This window comes from Microcaecilia unicolor, chromosome 4 (genome assembly GCF_901765095.1).
Source record: "Microcaecilia unicolor chromosome 4, aMicUni1.1, whole genome shotgun sequence".
Lineage (NCBI taxonomy): Eukaryota > Metazoa > Chordata > Amphibia > Gymnophiona > Siphonopidae > Microcaecilia > Microcaecilia unicolor.
Genome location: NC_044034.1, coordinates 89,436,517 through 89,453,054, shown reverse-complemented (window position 1 = coordinate 89,453,054; position 16,538 = coordinate 89,436,517). Strand labels below are relative to the sequence as shown.

General features: G+C 42.8%; 1 protein-coding gene across 2 annotated transcripts in view; it reads right to left on the bottom strand.

Moving 5' to 3' along the window:
- The window catches only part of ATP7B (ATPase copper transporting beta), a 170,116-nt gene that overhangs the window by 133,674 nt on the left and 19,904 nt on the right, over nucleotides 1-16,538 (bottom strand). For both annotated transcript variants that reach the window (XM_030200444.1, XM_030200443.1), the window contains exon 2: nucleotides 8,294-9,545. In XM_030200444.1, coding sequence (XP_030056304.1) covers nucleotides 8,294-9,509 — 1,216 coding nt within the window. In that variant the 5' untranslated portion in view covers nucleotides 9,510-9,545. The remainder of the gene's footprint in view (nucleotides 1-8,293; nucleotides 9,546-16,538) is intronic.

Below are 16,538 nucleotides of genomic sequence, written 5' to 3'. Positions count from 1 at the left end.
AACTGGAGAATTGAATCATCGACGTGCTATAGACGTAATCTACTTAGATTTTAGAAATGCTTTTGACACGGTTCCCCACAGGAGGCTCTTAAATAAACTAGATGGGCTGAAGATAGGTCTCGAAGTGGTGAACTGGATTAGGAACTGGTTGACGGACAGACGACGGAGGGTGGTGGTAAATGGAGTTCGCTCGGAGAAGGGAAAGGTGAGTAGTGGAGTGCCTCAGGGATCGGTGCTGGGGCCGATTCTGTTCAATATATTTGTGAGTGACATTGCCGAAGGGTTCGAAGGTAAATTCTGCCTATTTGCGGATGATACTAAGATTTGCAACAGAGTGGACACCCGGGAGGGAGTGGAAAGCATGAAAAGGGATCTGAGGAAGCTAGAAGAATGGTCTAAGGTTTGGCAATTAAAATTCAATGCGAAGAAATGCAAAGTGATACATTTAGGGAGTAGAAACCCACGAGAGACTTATGTGTTAGGCGGTGAGAGTCTGATAGGTACTGAGGGGGAGAGGTATCTTGGGGTGATAGTGTCTGAGGATCTGAAGGCGACGAAACAGTGTAGCGAGAAGGTTGCTAGGCTGTATAGAGAGACGTGTGATCAGCAGAAGAAAGGAAGTGTTGATGCCTCTGTACAAGTCGTTGGTGAGGCCCCACCTGGAGTATTGTGTTCAGTTTTGGAGGCCGTACCTTGCGAAGGATGTTAAAAAAATGGAAGCGGTGCAAAGAAAAGCTACGAGAATGGTATGGGATTTGCGTTCCAAGACTATGAAGAGAGACTTGCTGACCTGAACATGTATACCCTGGAGGAAAGGAGGAACAGGGGTGATATGATACAGACGTTCAAATACTTGAAAGGTATTAATCCACAAAAAAATCTTTTCCGGAGATGGGAAGGTGGTAGAACGAGAGGACATGAAATGAGATTGAAGGGGGGCAGACTCAAAAAAGAGGTCAGGAAGTATTTTTTTCACGGAGAGGGTGATGAATGCTTGGAATGCCCTCCCGCGGGAGGTGGTGGAGATGAAAACGGTACCGGAATTCAAACATGCGTGGGATATGCATAAAGGAATCCTATGCAGTAGGAATGGATCCTCAGAAGCTTAGCCAAAATTGGGTGGCGGAGCAGGTGGGGGAAGAGAGGTTGGTGGTTGGGAGGCGAGGATAGTGGAGGGCAGACTTATATGGTCTGTGCCAGAGCCGGGGATGGGAGGCGGGACTGGTGGTTGGGAGGCGGGAAATACTGCTGGGCAGACTTGTACGGTCTGTGCCCTGAAAAAGGCAGGTACAAATCAAGGTAAGGTATACACATATAAGTTTATCTTGTTGGGCAGACTGGATGGACCATGCAGGTCTTTTTCTGCCGTCATCTACTATGTTATGTAATTTCTAGAGTGGCTGCCATCAAACATAAAACTTGGACATAGTCCCAAGCTCTGGGAATTGGTAGAGAAAGATCACTGGGCATTTGTCCTGGAATCTTCAACTGCTGAGGTAAAAGGTAGAAAACCTCCCCCTCTTTTGTGTCTAACATGACTCCCAGGTATTCCAGAGACTGGGATGATGTCAAATGTCTTTTACTGTAGTTCACTACCCAATCCAGAGAGGAAAGAAGAGATATGACTCAGGATGATAGTTGTAGGCTCTCCTAATAAGGTGCTCAAATTAGCCAATGGTCTAGATAAAGAGGAGTCTGTATTCTTTCTTTCTTGAGAAATACAGCCACCCAACAATGACTTTGGAAAAGGTTCTTGGAGCTGTGGAGAGGCCAAATGACATGGCTTTGAACTGAAAATGTTGCCCCAGTACTGCAAAACAGAGGAATCTCCTGTGAAGAGGTTAAACTGGAATGTGGAAATATGCCCAAGGTTAAACTATAACAGATTACAACATTTTTATCTTTGAATGCCTGATGCTGTCCTTAATTTCCCTTTGTCCTGTCTGCTATTGGAGTGTCTCAACTTTCTAAAGAACAAATTTGTTTTTAAACCACTATGCTGTATGTTTGAATAGTGGTATATCAAATAAACTTAACCATAACAATAATTTAGCCAAGTGGGATTTAGAAGCCACATCAGTTGCCCAGTGTCTTAACCATATCCATAGCTATTTGTTTGGCTGAAGCTCTAAGCAGATCATACTAGACATCCACTATGTAAGGTAGATCTGCTTCCAGAAAAGGAAGAAAATCTGGAGGAGAAGCAAGTTATTGAGCCCAAGATACGCATGCTCTCACAGCACAAGAACCACATATCGTGGCTTGCAAACTGAGAGCTGACACCCGAAATGAGAGTTTTAAAGATGATTCTAGCTTACAGTCATGAACATCTGTAAGACTGCGACCCCTCGCCCCCTCAACAGGAATAGTAGGTTTTTGTTTTGTTAACAGCTGTAACCAGGGAATCTACCTTAGACAAGTCAAACTTCTCCACTTCTGTGGAAAGAATGAGAGTGGAGGAGTGGCCTAATGGTTAGTGCAGTGAGTTGTAGACCTGGGGAGCCAGGTTTAATTCCTGCTGCTACTGCTTTATGTAGAGTATTACCCCAATGCTATTCACTGGCTTCCACACTAAGAACAGCGCTTAGCAAGTTCAACAGCCATAAATTAAAATACTACTATTCACCAAGTAGGTTGTTGGGCTATTTTAGGTCAAAGGCACATGAGCAATGCAATGAAAAAACTTCCCCACCCTTAGAGGGCAAAGTCACCCTAATTTGTTTCTCCTTTTTTTTTTTTTAAAAGGAGGCAGGAGAAATTCAGTATGGAAAGTTAGACAAAAGCTGTGATGGCAGGGGGAAAAGGGAGGGACCTGAAATCACCAAGTTTACACCCCAAGAAGCTCTTTTCAGCTTACCACCCCTCCAACTCAACTGAACCTTCCAAAGGAAAGGCAAGAGACCATCAGAGCAACAGTCGCAGAGGTGCACAGGGAGGTGCTATCTGCCTGCTGGAGGCAGAGAATTCTGGCTGAGTCTTTAATTGACAGGAGACGGCGGGCGTGTGCTTGGCCTATTATCTTGCCTGATGCCAGTAGGTGAACCTTGCTGCCATATTGAATCACCCAAAACAATAGCAAACGCTTATTAGAAATAAGGACTGCATGTGTGTGGCTTGGCATGGTCCAATAGTTTTCTTTGTATTGAGTGTATCAAGATGGCGGCTATGGCTTCAGCCTTGTCACACGACACCGTCTCCTGTCCATTAAACCTCCTTGGGCTGAGTCATGATGCAACATAGTCTAAAAGAGTTTACACAAGTTCCTGGAGTAAAGGTTCATAAACCATTATCAGCCACATAGTTTTGGGAAATCACTGTTAGTCCTTGTGTCTAAGGAACAACGAGTAGATGTATTGTTTGGGATCCTGTGAGTATTTGTGACCTGGAGTGGCCACTGCTGGAAAGACGATGCTGGGCCTTTGGTCTAAGCCACTGTGAGGCTCATTTTCAAAGCACTTAGCCTCCCAAAGTTCCATAGAAACCTATGGAACTTAGCCTCCCAAAGTGCTTTGAAAATATGCCTCTATGGCATTTCTTATGTTTATCCGTGCTGGTTTCTGATGGACATGAAACATGCCACAATCAGCTCTAAGGCACTCATACAATATGTATGACCAGACAAGTTGACTTAAAGGCTTCCTTAAGCAGAGATCAACTGGGCTCTGTTAACTGGCCAGCACCGTTCATGCACTTGGCAAGCCCTTGCTTGTAAAAAAAAAAAAAAAAAAAAAAAAAAAACTTTTACGGTTTAGGTTTGCTGCCAAATCCAGGATTTGCATAAGACACTATAAGACTAGGTTCACTGGATATGTTTTCCCTACAGTTCAAGTGTCTCCTCCTCATAAACAGAATGAAAAACAAGGCAGGAAAGGCAGTGCTTTGTGTTGCAGTTGGAATGCCAGAGAAGAAAATGCCTTCAAACCATCAAGCAGTAACCCAGTGAGCAAGGGCAATCTTGTCCCTATGAAATGGATCTCTGAAACAGCTGCGAAAAACAACACATGCTTTAAACCAAGGATTCTGAACTCCACTCCTGGAGGACTAAAAACAGGTCCGGTTTTCAAATTAAATCAAGTTATCCAAATTGTTCTTTTACATAAGGGTAAAGAGTCACTGATTTGATATATTGCTTCTCTGTGGTACAACCAAAGTGATTTACATACATATATGCAATTATTTCTCTGTCCCATACAACTGATGAATATTCATGACAGATATCCTGAAAACAGTAACTACTGACTGCCCTTGCTGAGGAGCCCCCCCCCCCCAAGACTTCTCCCTCTCCACTCCTGCATTACACAGGATTGTTAAGTTTCCCCTATACATGAAGAACTGATGGGTAGTATGTTTACTCATGAATGGATTACTTGCTCTGCCCTATTTCATTACCTGTCCTTGCCAAAAACCTAATTATTTCCTGCAATGTATATATACTGTGCGGCTGCTTAGCCAGACTCTGCCATTGTCCCAGAACTCTTAAATACCTTTTAAGCTGGCAAAGCCTCAAAAGCTGCCACATACCATTCATTAATTGCCAACTGATCCGCATGGTGAGCTTACTGTTGCTCTATTCTTAGTTTTTCTAATTAAGAGCTTTAACAAAGAGACTTCTCTGCCCTGAAAGATGATCTGTTAATACTGTCAATTTATTTTAATGAAAGCTAAGAAGCACATTTTCAAAGGGATCTGTCTAGCTGGTCAAAGTAAACAGTTAGCCAGCTAGATCCCATGGGGTTAAAATGTCACCCTGCAGCGCAGTTAAATTAAGTTGACCAAAAAAGGGCGGCCCCAGAAGAATGGTTGGGGTGGAAAAAGATTTATTCAGCTAATACTAGCCAACAAAGTTTTTAACAGCTAAACCTGAGTGTACAAATGGCTGGCTTAAATTTTGTTTGCAATTATTTGTATACATGGGGTCGACAGTCAAAGCAATTTAAAACGGGCAGGAGAGCTTCCTCTCATTTAAATCACTTGTGCCTGCCTAGCCACTGATATTCAGAGGCATTTAACTGGAGAGTGCTACTGAATATCGGCACTCACTGCTCATGTCCCAAACGGGCAGGTCAGTGATGTTATAGGGGGCGGAACTGGGAGTTATGCAAGTGCTGGCAACATTCAATGCCAGCACACAAATAGCTAACTGTGCATGTAGGGCCGCATAAAAAGCAGTCCTACCTTTGCCTGGTTAGCTTTGCAGGTGCTGGCACTGAATATCAGCCAGCACCCAAATAACTTCCAGGTACTGTCCTGCCCTCTCTCCCATCCCAGTGGGTTCCGATTCCAATCCCCCTCCCAATCCCTCAAGTGTCTTATATGGGTCCCAGCTGGCGGCTTGATTGCATCCAGACACCAATATTCAATGTCAACACCTGGATAGCGCCAGCACTGAATACTGGGGCCTAAATCTGCCCACAGAAGACAAATGTTTATAAAACCGTTAACTGCTGCCAGCTGAATACTGACCGGCACATTTATAAACTGTATAAATTTAGCCAGGAGTAATGTATACTAGATGAAGAATCTCATCAAAAATAGCATAGAAATATCAAAGCACATACAAAATATTAATTTGACCAAGCTGACCCTCAAACGTACACTCTAGGACCTAGTGCTCATCCCCCATCTTCCAACCCAAAAGCCATGAGCCACACAGAACCCCCTTCCCCCTCATACCTACAGTGAGCCCCTTCTCCCATCTTTATTTTAACCTCCCCCCTCCCCTCCATTCACAGACTGACTCTCTCTTCCCCAGGGCTCCTCAGTGTCTTCAATGTACATTTTAACTTTTTTGCCACACTTGAATCACTCCTCTATCACTCAAAAATGTTTAACAAAAACCACAGAACAGATCCTTCATGAGAGAGCCATCACTATGGGCAGGTAGGAGGAGTACCCACCTAGAGTGTCAAGTGGAGGGTATGCTGAAGATTGGGGGGGGGGGGCGGAGGGAATGAAGCTAGCTATGCACCACTGTCCCCATTCTGTCATCTTCCACTTACCCCCAGACATGCGTGTCTGTGCTCCTTGGAGCCTATTCTGCACCACTCAGCTGCTGTAGGAAGCTTTCTGGCTCTTCCCCTCACTTTCAGATATTTGTGCGCACTCTTCAGGCTGCCTAAAAGCAGCATGAGGCTGTCTCAATGTGGGAGAAGATGCCAAATAGCCAGGTGACCCAAAGTGGGAGAAGATGCCAAATATCCAGCTGAAGGAGGAATCAGTGGCAAGGGGGTGGGGTGCCGATTACCCAGGGCACTGTTCCTAACAGTCCTGCCTGAGAAACTCAAATTACCCTTCTTTTCTCACACTAAATTCCATTCACTACCACTCTCTCTCTCTCTTTTCCATCATTTACTCTATGTCTAATCTGCCCTACTACCTTGAGGCTTACCCCCCAGACTGCTCAGTTTATTTATGAGCTTTTATGTGGGACAGTATCAAAAACTTTAAATCTGTGTGCACCACATCCAGCTCATGCCCTTGGTGTAATTGTCCAAGTCACCCAAAGAAATTGATCAAATTTGTCTGATGTGATCTCTCTTTGGTAAATCACGACACCTCAGATTATGCACTCCACTGGAGTCAAACATTTTGCAATCCTTTATTTTAGAACAGTTTCCAATTAATTTACCCAGCACTGAGGATAAGTTAACTGGCCTGTAATTTACTATATTCTCCCTACTATCACTCTTATGAAATGCAGTAACATTCACCCTTCTTTAGAGTTGGTACAAGAGTAGTTAGGCATCCTAGGGGAATCTTCTTCCACCCTCCCCCCTTACACAACATCCTCCTCTTCTCTTCCACATCTCCTTAACTCTTTTCATACCCTGCCAGCCCATCATGATCCTTCCTTCATCCAGTGTTTAACATCTCTCCTCTTTTCCCCATCCAGCATTACCCATATTTGCTCCCTTTCCAAATATCCAGCATCCTTTCTTTCTCTACCCTCCACTCCCCTCACAGCATCCTCTCATCACCACCCATTCTCTTTATCCCTATCTCACACCCCCCACCTGCCCAACCGCTCTCTTTTTCTACTCCCTACCAGCCCAACACCCTCTCTCTCTTTATCTGCCCAGCATCCTCTCGATTTCCAATCCCCATACTTACCCAACATTAATTCCCCTTTTTCTCTTCCCCTTCAAATGGCAGCAGCTCTAGGATTCCTTCTCTACTTGGAAGCTGTTGAGATGAGCTCTGCCAGTGGACCCAAGCTGGTGCCACAAGCATTTTTAAAACTCATGAGCCAACATTTCTAATGCCCGTGCTGCTGATCTCGTTATGCACAACAGTCAGGAAATGCCAGACCACGATATTGCTGTGCTTTAAAAGTGGGTGGATAATCCCAGAGGTTAACAGAAATTTTTGGCTGCCCACATCCCAAATTTGGGGGACTTGGCAGCCACCTAGTTTGCCAGATGAATGAACCAGTTCTGCCCTTCAATACTGTGGAATCAATCCTGTCTGCAAAAACTGATTGAACAGATCAACAGGCCTACTACTAAGATTACTGCTGCTGCTGCTGCTGCTACTACTACTAAATAGCATTTCTTTAGTGATAGTAGGTATATGCTGAACTGTCAAATATATAATATAGAGACAGTCCCTAATCCACAGAGTTTACAATTTACCTGAGAAACACAGAAATGACAGGACTTGCTCCGCCCTTTCTGCCTCGCCTCACCCCATGCTTGGAATAAACTCCCTGAGCCCATACGCCAGGCCCCTTCCCTGCCCATCTTCAAATCCTTGCTCAAAGCCCACCTCTTCAGTGTCGCCTTTGGCACCTAACCACTATTCAAGAAACCTAGACTACCCCAACTTGTCATTTCGTCCTCTAGATTGTAAGCTCCTTTGAGCAGGGACTGCCCTCTTTTATTAAATTGTACAGCGCTGCGTAACCCTAGTAGCGCTATAGAAATGTCAAGTAGTAGTAGTAAATTCTCTGAGCTCCATTGATATCCTAGGATGCATCTCATAGAGATCCATAGCTTTGTCCGATCTTAGTTTTGCTAGTTCTAAACAAACATTCTGTTCCTTAAAAAGTGTGGCATGTACCCCTTCACTATACATACCATCCAACTCTCAGGAACCAGATTTTCAGGACCAGAAGCAATTAACATCAAAAAATAGGTATGTTTGTACAGCAAGAGGATTTAAAAAAAATTAGTACCCTGGGACTTTACTTGGAATTAATCTGAATGTTGTGTTTTGCTTAATGTATCTACAAGACAGAGAAGCAAATAGTAACTAGAAATAACTACACCAAAAATAGTTAAGTACTCATCTGTACCAGTAATGAGGGAGGCTTCAAATCCCATGTCTTCCACAGCAGCTCGTAATTCTTCTGCATCTGTTGTAGTGGGATCGTAGTGGACAGTCCCAGTTCCATCTGCTAAAGATACTGTTATTAAATGTACCCCTTTCCTTTGCGATATCATGCCTTCTATTGAGAGAACACAGGAATTGCAGGTCATTCCACCTATGCGGATCACTGCTATGCAAGTTGTGCTTTGCCTTTCTTTTTCAAAGTTTTTTTCAACTGCATGGGATAAGGCTGAGGAGGACAAGTTATCTGAGGTAGGCAGCCTATGATTTTCTTCCAATGCAAGAGGGAGAGACACTTTGAAGTCACCTGGTGGAAGGGCCTCAATGGCTTCTTTTAAAGAGGCAGGTGTCATTATGTCAGGATTTAAATGCACAATGGCATTTTCATTCTCAAGAGAGACTCTAACAGACTGAACCCCAGGAAGGTCAGATATATTTCCTTCGATGTTAAGGACACAAGACTTGCAGTGCATTCCTTTCACTCCCAGTGTTATAGCTACAACATTATTTAATGTATTTGCCCTTGATTCGATATTGTAATTGTTGCTATGATTGAGGACAGAAGGATTGCTCTTTTTGCTTGTGCTCTGCAAACGCTCTACATCAATTGCTCCAAGCTTTAATGGGTCTGGTTTGCTCTTAATTGTGGCCTCAAATCCCATGTCGTCTATGTGATTCCTGAGATCATGTGCTTGAATGACATTTGGCTGATAAACAATGACTGCTTCCTGGCTACTGAGGGAAACTCTGATTTTCACTACACCCTGTAACTTCCCAATCTTTCCTTCAATGGTGTTGACACAAGATTGGCATGTCATGCCTTCTATTCTCATCTTAACCAGTGCTTCACCAATGGCAGATGAAGTCCTCTGAGATACTGATGTTAGCATGTCTTCCTCTATGCTAGCTTCAAAGCCCATGTCTTCAATTTCTTGGCAAATCTGTTGTGGATTGATTACAGACTGTTGATACTTTATCACGGCACTGTTCTTCTCAAGGGACACTTTTACACTTGCTATGCCAGTCACTTTGAAAATTTTGCCCTCTATGGATTGAACACAAGATTGACATGTCATGCCCACAATACTGATCACAGTGGTGCTCATGTCTACTGGTAAAGGGTATAAGCTATCTAGACTACCCTCATAGGCAGCATTGTCGAAGCCACATTTCTCTGGCATGGTTTGTTCTTGTACACAAGCAGTTTCCCGCAAGACCTAAAACGATAAAAGAGCAAGATTAACCATTGTACCAACAGCCATACAATTTTGAGATTTTAGTTTATTGTATCTAGTAAATAGAAATAAATCAAAACCTAGAAAAGAAAATAAGATGATACCTTTTTTATTGAACTAACTTAATACATCTTTTGATTAGCTTTCGAAGATAACCTTCTTCAGATTGGAAATAAGCAAATGTTGACAAATATCAGAATATAAAGTGAAACACAGAGGCATTCCAATGACAGTCTCACAGGAAAATGGAGAGGTAGGTTAGGTGAGAAACAGGGAGAGCTGGGTGGATGATAGACAGAGAGAGATGTATGGCAGATAAGAGTGATAAAGCAGTAGAAAATTTTTCTCCAATACAAAGGAAACTTTCACATGCTCATCTTCAAATGTGATATATATCATTCAATGTAAAAAGTGTGAAGAAGGGTGCTACACTGGAGAAACAAGCCAGATGCTAAAGACAAGGTTTAACTTTTTGTTTAATTTAATGCACTTATATCCCACATTTCCCCCCTAGTTGTAGGCTCAATGTGGCTTACATAAACTGTAGTAGGACTACAGTACAAATAGAGGGGCATAATCAAACACGAATGCCCATCTCCATGGGCGTCTATGTCCGAGAACGGGTACGTGAAGGGGTGGGACAGACCGTATTTACGAAAAAAATGGGCGTCCATCTTTTTTTTCGATAATACGGTTTGTGCCAGGCAAATGCATTGGATCTGTGCGGATCTGAGCTGGGCGGTTTCGTTTTTCAGCGATAATGGAAACCGAAGGCGCCCAGCTCAAAAACAAACAAATCCAAGGCATTGGGTCGTGGGAGGGGCCAAGATTCGTAGTGCACTGGTCCCCCTCACATACCAGGACACCAACCGGGCACCCTAGGGGGCACTTGTAGCAATTAAAAAAAAAAAAAAAAAAAAAAGTAAAATACCTCCCAAGTCCATAGCTCCCTTTCTTTGGTTGCTGAGCCCCTCAAATCCCCCCCAAAACCCACTGCCCACAACTCTACACCATTACCATAGCCCTTATGGCTGAAGGGGGCACCTAGATGTGGGTACAGTGGGTTTTGGGGGTGGTTTGGAGGGCTCCCATTTACCATCACAAGTGTAACAGGTAGGGGGAGATGGGCCTGGGTCCACCTGGCTGACGTCCACTGCACCCACTAACAACTGCTCCAGGGACCTGCATACTGCTGTGATGGAGCTGGGTATGGCATTTGAGGCTGGCATACAGGCTGGAAAAAAAGTTGTTAAAGTTGGGGTTTTTTTGGGAGGGTGTTAGTGACCACTGGGGGAGTCAGGGGTGGTCATCCCCGATTCCCTCCGGTGGTCATCTGGTCATTTAGGGCACTTTTTGGGACTTGTTTGTGGAAAAAAAAGGGTTAAAAAAAAGTGACCTAAATTCGCGCTAAAAATGCTTTTTTTCCGATTATCAGCTGAGGGCGCCCATCTCTCCTCGGCCGATAAACGTGCTCCAATACTGCCTTTCCACACGCCTCAGACATGCCCCCGTCAACTTTGCCTGTTTCCGCGACAGATTGCAGTTGTTGAAGACGCCCAAAGATCGGCTTTCGATTATACCAATTTGGGCGCCTTTGCAAGATGGACGCCCATCTCCCAATTTGGGTCGAAATATGGGCGCCCATCACTTTCGAAAATAAGGCCGATAGTATATTAAACAGTAATCTGCACAGGCATATGAAAAATGCCAATGACAACCAGGATGTCACCTCCGTGGGACAGCACTTTACAAGACCAGAATACTGCATCAATGATTTTATGGTGAGAATACTAAAAGGAAACTAAGATAATCCAGGAACATAAGACCTTTGAAGTTAAAATAATTAAATATTTTTGACACCCACCAAACAGGACAAGATCTGGGTTTAATAGCCCATTATAAACCATAAAATTCTACTGCTTTGTCACCCTCTTATCTACCATCCATCTCTCCCTGTCTCTCATTCACCCAGCACCCCCCCCCCCCCCGTTTCTCACCTAACCCACCCCACTCACTTCCTGTGAGACTATCATTGGAATGCTTTTGTGTTTCACTTATATATTATGATATTTGTCAACATTTGCTTATTTCTGATCTGAAGAAGGATTACCTTCGAAAGCTAATCAAAAAATGTACTTAGTCCAATAAAAAAAGGTATCGTCTTATTTTTTTTTTACTAGGTTTTGTTTTATTTCTATTCATTTCCTTTAAAAGTGGACTAACATGGCTACCACATCACTTTACTAAATGAAAAATTAGGAACATATTTAATATAAAAAGCAGATATCAGCTTTGTCTACCAAAGTCTCTGACTGTGCTACAAAATGAATAGTGTAACAAGAAAATTGATTGTTTAGATATGAGAGTTGCAAAGTTAGAATCTTTTCAATTAGTTAGTTCTTCAGAAGTGCTGGCAACACAAAGAACATTAGAGACATTTAGAATAATAACCAGGCAATCACTAAGAGAAACTTTACAGACTTACCTGATTAAAAGTTTTGGAATTAAAGAATCTCTTCCAATTATATTAAGGGCTCTACAAAAGTCTCTTTTACAAAACTCAGCTGTTTATCAAGATAGCCTGGAAACTTCTACTGTGTTGGCTAATCTTAGGTTGCTTCCTAATGAACCTTGATAGTAACTTTTTCTACCGAAAGTGAGACATTTGATATTGAAGATCTATTTCAGGCATTGGAGTTTGCTTTTCTTAGACAACTAGTAAAAAAGGCCCGTTTCTGGAACGAATGAAACGGGCGCTAGCAAGGTTTTCCTGGGAGTGTGTATGTTTGAGAGAGCCAGAGTGAATGTGCGGGTGTGTGACAGAGTGAGACTGTCTGTGTGACAGTGTGTGTGTGAGAATGAGAGTGTGTGACAGGGCCCCCTCCCCTGTTCCTAATGCCCCTCACCCCGTTCCCTCCCCTCCTTTTCCTCCTCCTTCCCACACTTTGGGTTCCTTAAGGCTTTCAAAAGTCTCTGTACCCCCATGGCCCTAACGCCCAGTATCCGGATACCCCACCGCTTTCCTCCTTACCCCTCCCCCAAGATGTAATACTTTCACGTCATTCATTTTTTTTTTTTAAAGTGTCCTATGTACCCTGTGTCCAAATGCCCGGCATTCAGATTGTGTTCCTCTCATAAATGTTCATTTCTTTCATTCATTCAGAACTTGCCCCCCCCCCCCCCCCCCCGAACACTTTTGGTTCCTTCAGTCTTTTAAAAAACTCTCCTATCAATCCTGTGTCCTAATGGCCAGCACTCAGATTGTTTTGCTTTGCCAAATTGTCTGTCACTGATGTTACTGAGGTCAGTGCGTGCCTGCATAGCAGACCACTTCCGGCAGGCACGGTCCCAGGCACATCCTGTTGGAGGCGAGAATTATTATATAGGATAAGATTTGGGATTTTCCAAATGTCACTAGTGATCCAGACGAGGAGGAAGCAATTTTTGTTATTGAGATCAGGGAACTCCAGATCAGAGCCCATTTCTTTCTGAAATCTCCTTGTAAATGTACAATTTGGTATAGTAATGTCAAGTATATATATCTTTTTAACTCTCTCACTTATATAAGTTTCTGTGTGATAAAACCCCTCAAGTCCAATCTGATATACCTCCAAATCGCTCTCATATTGAATAACCATAGTTTTACATTATAATTGGTAGTACTTAGCTTTACGTTTTGGATGTTAACTTTCTTCTTAATGTTATGTTTTTATCCTTCTTGTTCTCCTATTTAATATGCTCAGCCCTCCTTTGTGGACTTTAACAACAGAATATGGGCTGAATTTTCTTTTTTTTTCTGTTATTTTCAGATTGGTATCATATATTCCATAATTCTATTATTGCTTTTCAACTTTAAAATTTGTTTTCATTTATGCAATTTCAAAATAATGTTTAACTAAATTAAAACCTTCTAATGCTCCATGGTGAGGCCACACCTTGAAGTACTGTGTGCAGTTCTGATTGTCACATTTTAGAAAAGATATAGCAGAATTAGAAAAAGGTTGATCAAAATGAAAAAGGAGATGGAAAGATTCTCATATCAGGAAATCTTAAAGAGATTAGGGATCTTCTGCTAGGAGAAGAGAGAGCTGAGGAGAGAGGCAATACAGATCTACAAAATCCTAAATGGAACAGGTAAGGGCAAAAAGATTATCTACTCTTTTAAAAAGTACAGACTAAGAGACATAGCATGAAGTTACAAAGTAGTATGTTTAAAATAAATATGAGAAATAATTTTTTTCACTCAGAGCAAAGGGAACTTGTTGCCAGAGGATGTAGTAAAAGCAGTTAACCTGGAAGAGTTTAATAATAAAAAATAAAAAAAAAGATTTTGATATATTCCTGAAAGAAAAATCCATCAACTATTAAGATAGACCTAGGGAAAGCTACTGCTTATTCCTGGGGGGGGGGGGGGGGGGGGGGGGAAGGGGTAAGGAGCATGGAATATTGCTACTTTTTGGGATTCTGCCAGGTATATGTGACCTGTATTTGATCACTGTTGATAGACCTTTGGTCTAACCTGGTATGGCAATGCTTATGTTCTTATGTAGCTGATACTTACATGTTTACAAGTCATGCAACCTTTCTAAAACAACTTTTGGCAACTTGCATACTTATCTATCCAGATTGGTAGAGAATCAAGAAGAAAAAAAAACAAAGACTGCCTCATCTTCAATGTATTTATTTCCATATTGTGTCACGGAAACCTTCTGTTCTGTAGGCAAACATATGCTTACCTATAATGCTACCAGTAGCACGTGCATGCACATTGAAATGGAGCAGTACCTATACTCCTAGGTTTAATTAAGTAGGGATTACTCTAAGCAGCTTTGGTAAAGTCTTTTATTTCAGGAAAATTCATTCTGCACCGCTGCACGGCACAGTAAGATGTTAAAGAAAACAGCACTTTCAGGTGCTTTCCATAGATCTATCTGAAGTAAAAAGCAGTGCTGAACTCTTATTATGAAGCAAATTCTTTGACAAGTTTCGAAGTTCTTTCCATAATTCGTTATACTGAAAAGTGTTGCAATAATATTATAGATGGTGAAGATTCCAGAGTTTGTGCTCTGCTTTCGTTTAGATACTGTAAATAAACAAATACTGCAGGGTGGGATAAAGCAATGAATATATCCTAAAACACACACACACACAAAAAAAAACATTTACATAATTTCATAGCTTGCAGCATCACTTTTGCTATTGATATCCAAGGCTTTTTGCCATATTTGGTTTTGTTTTGGTCCTGCTCACATATCTTGAATTTCTGGTGTCAAATATGTATTCATGTTTCACAGTTGTGGAGGTTTTAACTACTTGTCAACCAGGCTCCCTTTTCACAATTTTGATGTCTTTTGTATCTTCCATTTAGTTTTTGTGCTTCCTCTGCATTGATGACTGCTAAATGACACAATCTACATATACTAAGTTTGGTAGCTAAGGAGTCCCACATGTGAATACATTTGGCCTGCTTGTCCTTGGAGAAAGCAAAGTTACTTACTTGTAACGGATGTTCTCCAAGGACAGCAGGTATTCTCACAAACCCTCCCACCTCCCCTAGGAGTTGTATTCCTTCAACTATGTCATTTTACCAAGGTAAATGTGCTCACACAATGGGTGGGAAGGCACCCACATATAAGCGATGAGGCGCTGCCAGAACTTTCTTAAGCTATACGCTCTAGGTAGGCAGTGTTCACACCAGGTTCTGTCGGATGATGTTGCCCACGTGTGAGAATACTTGGCCTGCTGTCCTCAAAGAACACCTGTCTTGAGGGGAGAGTCTGTCAAAATGCCACAGGAGTCTTCTGTCAAGAAGTAAAGTGGATCCTCATCCGACCCCGATGGACAGTCCAAATGAGAGCCCCCAGAGTACTCAGGCTGGGAATTGGAAATCTGAGCCTGCATGTGCAAAGAAGAACCACATCCATACTCTGAAGGACACCGATGCACAGTCCCATGCGCAGATTGCAAGGAAACCTTCTCACCCGATGCCAAATATACTACTGCATGGGTTGATGCAATCAGTGAGTTGCTGACATCAAAGAGCACTCTACAGGTAGAGCATGGGCCTCAGGAAGTTGTTGAGGCTAAGCTGCAATTGGTGGAAGCGCCCTCAATGCCTGAGCAGTGTGCAGCTGAAACATCTGCACCAGCTCCTCCCTAATCATGGGCCGGTACATTCATCAGGGGTACCCTGGGGAGCCAGTACAGTAATAGCCTGAGGATTTGACTGGGCCAACCCGCGTGCGGGAATCTGGCCACCTTGAGATTGGTGCACTGGCACCTCTACACAGGAGAGGCAGCAATCCCCTTGACGCCAGTGCTTTCAGGACTGCCGATGCCCCAGCACTTCCTGCACATGCTACAAAGACCAGCACCGATGCTCCTTAGGATTGCTTCAGCGCTCAGCATCCAGGCCTCTCGGCACAGAAAAGGACAACACTGATCCCGTATGCATCTTCAACATTGGATCCAATGCTGACTAGACTCCAGGCTTACAATTAGAGCCCAAAACTGGCGCACTCCTCGTGGCTGAAGAAATCTGGGCAGCCATTGAGGTGGATGCTTCCAATTCCAATTGAGATAGACTGGCCTGCGAGGAACCAAAAGGCTTCTCTTGCTGGAACCAACTCGCTTTCTATGTCTTCGACTAAATTTTTATACAGATAGAACAAGAGTTAGTGTGGTGAACAGGTCCCAGAAAATATCCAAACAACTTGAAACATCTATTATCTGTTCCTAGAGACAAGTATTTTGATGTACTGGACCAGTTTCGTGTTTAAGGAGGAAGTTATCAATGTGGGTTAAGTTATTTTGGGTTATTTTACCACAAAGCAACAAAAAGAAAGGGAAGCCACAGCGCACAATACAGGACAATAAAAAAGAAGAACAGCACTAAGGGCCTCCAGAACTGAGATAGCAGGTGGATCTTTATTGTGAGACCCAACATGGGACATGTTTTGGCATCTATGTCTGTGT